Genomic DNA, 5093 nt, shown 5'->3' on the forward strand with positions numbered 1-5093 from the left:
GTATAACAAAAAACTTTAGGATCTATATTTATAAGTTTATTATTTCTCTTAACTTAGTTTTGATTTAATTTTGGTGAGACCACACTCTTAAATTGGAGAGATATTTCTAAATATATTGGAATTTTATAAAATTTTGCAAAGCATATGGCCGAGATTATAAATTTTTTTAGGTGGTCATTTTCTATATTTATAAAATATATTATGATTAAAAATTAGGGTATATTTATTTTTCAAAAAATTTCACAAAATTAGGGTCCACCATCGGTGGCAAACTGCGTCTAAGCAAATTAAGCTAAACATACGAGATCAAAATGGTATAACATCTATCAAAGAGTAAATACCTAACGTACCCATGTTTTGATCATATACTTTTGGTTGGCTCAGTACTCAAATCAATTCTCCGTCAACTCTTTTGAAGGGGATGTGAGCAAGCTTGCGCTGCCATTCTTTTCCTTTTCTTCTTTCCCACCACCTTCTCTTCGTTAATAAAGGACAATTACTGATATATAGATGAGAAAGGGAAGTGAGGTGTTGAAGCCCCTCTTCTAACATGCAGTACTCCAGCTTTGGACAGTCTTCAATTGTCAGATATTCAAGTGAGGTGAGGTTCTTAAACCCATTCTTGTCAAACGACGTCAACTTTGGGAATCCAGAAATCGAAAGACTAATCAGATTTGTGGGAAGCAACCCCTTCTCTGGAAAAGACACCACATCTAATTTCGATCCACCGTCAATTACCAAATATCTAAGAGACGCAAGATTTTGCAAACTCCACCCCATCCGACTCTCAACAAGTTTCTCACAATCCCAAATAACAAGTCTATTCAAACTGGAAGGCAAGCCCCCTTCTAGAAACGTCTCAATATTTGTACACTTAATTATCCAAAATTGAGTAAGAGATGGAAGGAGCATGTGCATCTTCTCAGGTAGCGATCTCAAACCCTCACAATTTTCGATCCATAACGTTCCAAGGTTGGTGGCGTGCAATCCTCCTCTCGGAAATGACACAAAATTAGAACACTTTGCGATACTTAGAGACGACAAGGCCACTAAATCATGTTGATGTTGTTCTGCAACTGTAAGAGATTCTAGATCCGTACACCTTCGGATTTCTAGATCCTTAACATTTGGGAATAAATCCATTGGAATGGACCGGAGAGAATCACAATCGAACAATCTCAAAACTTCAAGGCATGAATAGTCCAAGTTTATTGGGAGCCCTAACTTCTTGCAATTGTTTATTTCAAGAGTTTTTATTGTAGAGGGTAGACCACCCACTGGAAGAGACATATGCGAGAAAAAGTCACCCATATCCGCTGCATCAAATCCTTCAATTGTGAGCTCCTTCGTAACATGAATTGGCAGTTCCCTTAATATATCCTCCCTACAATTTCTCAGCTTCAATTCACATATAGCCGGAGCCCTTGGGAGTGAAGCCAGCATCTTCGGACAGTCTATAATCTCAAGGATACCCAAAGAAGGAAGGTGAATGGGCAAATCTCCTGTTAGCTTTGAGCATCTCCGAATAGAAAGCTTCTCGAGACGATGGAAAGCTCCTCCTTCATTTTTATCACCAAACGAAGACCATTTCTCCCAATTCAACATCTGCTCAAATTTTAAAAATTTCAATGTCCCAAACGGCTTAATAGAAGAAGAACCAGTACTTCCGTAAAACTCTTCACCTACTGCTACAATTCCATCAAAACCAACAATAGTGAGGTTTTGTAAAGAGAGTAGCTGCCCAAGTGCTGGTAAGCTGCAACAATATTTACAGTTTTCCAAATTAATAGACGTTACATTAGAGAAGGAATGATCCCCTACCCAATTTGGAAAACTTCCACCCATGTAGTAATTTATAGTGAGACTTTTCAGGTTTCTATGTGGTTGCAGACTGTTGAGTACATCTCTTTGACTTTCTGAAATCTCAGTATTTGAACCTTCTTTCCAGTTTAATGCCAACTCTTTAAGGTCCATTTTATTTCTCAAGCATGCACCTTCTGCATCTTTGAAAGATTCAACATTTTCAAGATCCAAGATAGAAAGTGCTCCTCGAAGATTTGCAAGCTCTCCCAATTCTCTAATGCTACACCCAGTGCGTTTGCTAATGACAAACTTGGTTAATGTCTGGAGACATTTTAGTTTGCCCATATGTATCGGCATCTTGATTATGCAGGGTGTTTCAGTCAAATCAAGATGGCGTAAATTAACGAGTTTTTGCATATCTCTTGGCAATGTTTCAAGTTCTCCACAATGAGATAACTTCAATGTTTGCAAATTGTACAGCTTGCATAATGAATCAGGCAGCCTTTTAAGTGCCGAATAAGAAATGTCCAAATGACGTAACTGTGTAATTTTTCCAATTGATTCCGGCAACTCGCACATATTGTTGTAATTAGATAGGTTGAGCACCCGCAAACAACTTAACATTGGCAATAAATCACGCAACAACTTTTTATTTGTGGAGAAACAATATGCTGATGATTGTAATGCCAAAAATGTACGCAATTGCGTAGCTTCTTGAAGAGCCTCGAACTTCTTAAATTTATCATAATAATCTGTAGCATACGACACGTGACGAGTCCTGTTAACATTTAGATGAGAAGGGCTATCAACCTCCAACCTAAATGTAAATTCACCAGACACAAATTTTGCCAAGTCATTGATGAGATCATGCATCACAAAACATAGTTCATCTTCATTCGACTTCTGAAATAATGATCTTGATACAAGAGTGTCAAAGTAATAATTACCAACTGCTTCCATTGTTTTGTTTTCAATTTCGTGGAGAAAACCTTCTGCCATCCATAATAAAACTAATTCATCTTTCTTGAAGGGATGGTCTTTTGGAAATATTGAACAGTAAGCAAAACACCGTTTTATATATGAGGGAAGGTGTTTATAGCTTAATCTTAGAGCAGGAAGAATTTCATTTGACAAACTCCATATCTCACTATTCAAAACCTCATCCCAGTCACTAACATCAACTTTGGATCGCAAGAGGGCCCCAATTGTTTTTATTGCTAAAGGTAGACCTTTACATTTTCCAACAATTTGTCGACCTAACTCTTCAAACTCTGAATGCATGTAGGAGTTAGCATCATGCAGAAATGCATGTCTTGCAAATAGTTTCCAACAAGCCTCGCCTTGTAACTCCTTTAGATGATGGATTTCAAAAGCAAGCATGGCTGATGCAACACCAACATCACGCGTTGTTACGATGATCCTACTTCCTTGTGCCCCGGATTTAAAGGGGTTACTTAATATCTCACATTCAATATAATTCCTATTCCAAACATCATCCAAGACGAATAGGAATTTCTTTCCCGTCAATTTCTCCTTTAGTTGAAGTTGAAGCCGATTTAGATCTTGAATATCACTGGTCGAAGAAGTTACTGCTTCTAGAATTGTTTTCGTTACTTTAAACATATCAAATTCCTCTGAAACACAAACCCATGCTACAAGGTCAAAATGCTTTTGGACCTTTTTGTCATTGTATACAAGCTGAGCAAGGGTGGACTTGCCCAGCCCCCCATGCCGACTATGGCAATCACACCTATCTTATTGTCACTAGCATCATCAGGAAGTAACTTATTAATTATTTCATCCTTATCATCATTTCTACCACAAATGTCTGAATCTTCTACCAAAGAAGTAGTGGGCAATCTTTCAGATGCTTTCGTTGTGACGGTACTAGCTTGTACTAGACCCATGACATTCTGTTGATTTGCTAGATTTTCTAATCTCCCAAGTACCCCTTTTATCCTTTCTTCTATCTTCTTAAAAAAAAGAGAAGTATGGATGGAGTTTCGTACCTTACTTGAAATATTGGTTCCAAATTCAGCATCTAATTTGGATTGTAAGGCTTTTGTAGCAATCTTATCCAAGACGTCCTCTGCATCATAGACAGCATCCTTCAGATCATCAAGCCACTTTTTCACACCAGAATTCGTAACTTGTTTGTCCTCGGCATCTTCGAGCACCGCTCCCACAAACAACAACACATTGTTCAACTCGGACAAGAGTTTTTTACTGGGTTTTCGTCCCCTTAGGAAATCAACGGATTCGCGGGATGCCATCCTATCAAATAATACTCGAAGGACGGCAGAGAGAAGTGTTCCTGCCACTAATTCGACCATGTTTTGTTCTTTGAAAGGGGAAAATGCAAATGAAGAAAGGTAAGATTCCAAAGAGCCAGCAAAGAGTAAAATGTGGTTGCAAGCAATATTTGGCAATGAGTACTATATGTGGAGGAAACAGCCTACTGCATTGATCCTGATTGCACCAGGTCAAGTCAATGACCCCAGCAGTTATTTGAGAGCCATTATTGGACCCTCATCTCTGCACAAACAAAGCAAGGGCTAATTTGGCTTTTTCGTTCCCTTATCTGCTTTTCCATTCCTGTGGTTGTTTATTGTTTTCGTTACTATATTCCCAACTTAATGTCGATATGTTTTTGGTTGGTACTTGTTTGTTGGGTTTTGGTTGTTGGAAAAATAAGTGAAATAGGATATTGGATTTATAGCAGTGGGGGTTCCTCCCTCGTTCACTTCTCCTCTTTGATCCTCTTTGGAGGATAGAGTTTAGATGCATGATTTTTTATCATTGTTTTATATAGAGATTGAGGCTGCGTTTGGATGTTGAACTGAGTTGAGTTGAGTTGAAATGATAAAATATTGTTAGAATATTATTTTTTAATATTATTATTATTTGAAAATTTGAAAAAGTTAAATTATTTATTATATTTTGTGTTGTAATTTGAAAAAACTGTAATGACGAATTGAGATGAGTTTACTTACCAAACAAAGTCTGAGACTCTTTTTTGAGAGTTTTTATGAAGTTCAGATAATGCCGGTTGCAAAATATTTGTGTACGAAAAAGTTTACAGAATTAGTTTGGTTTATAACTTGAGTCATATATAGAAATTCAAATAATATCTATTTCCTAAAAAAAAAAAAAAAAAATCTAAGGTGGAAGTTTTAAGACATATCATCTAAATTTTAGCTAAAAGTACGTCACAATCCTTGGCTCCAAATTCTGAGTCTCCGAAGAAAATATCCCAACACTAACATCAATGATATTTCTATAAATAAAAA

At 37.0% G+C, this 5093-nt stretch overlaps 1 protein-coding gene across 1 annotated transcript; it reads right to left on the minus strand.

The window, feature by feature from the left end:
• Nucleotides 1-387: 387 nt before the first annotated feature.
• LOC121240900 (putative disease resistance RPP13-like protein 1) lies at nucleotides 388-4136 on the minus strand. Its single transcript, XM_041138421.1, has 2 exons — nucleotides 3818-4136; nucleotides 388-3557 (listed from the first exon to the last, which is right to left on the minus strand). The coding sequence occupies exons 1-2, from the start codon at nucleotides 4134-4136 to the stop codon at nucleotides 388-390; spliced, it is 3489 nt and encodes a 1162-aa protein (XP_040994355.1).
• Between the last annotated feature and the right edge of the window lie 957 nt (nucleotides 4137-5093).

This window comes from Juglans microcarpa x Juglans regia, chromosome 7S (assembly GCF_004785595.1).
Source record: "Juglans microcarpa x Juglans regia isolate MS1-56 chromosome 7S, Jm3101_v1.0, whole genome shotgun sequence".
Lineage (NCBI taxonomy): Eukaryota > Viridiplantae > Streptophyta > Magnoliopsida > Fagales > Juglandaceae > Juglans > Juglans microcarpa x Juglans regia.

Excerpts from the sequence above, each read along its gene's own strand:
- LOC121240900 (XM_041138421.1), bottom strand. The coding sequence starts at position 4,136 with ATGGTCGAATTAGTGGCAGGAACACTTCTCTCTGCCGTCCTTCGAGTA. Across the intron at positions 3,558-3,817 it reads ATTTGGAACCAATATTTCAA|ATAGGTGTGATTGCCATAGT; the intron begins GTAAGGTACGAA and ends AGTGACAATAAG.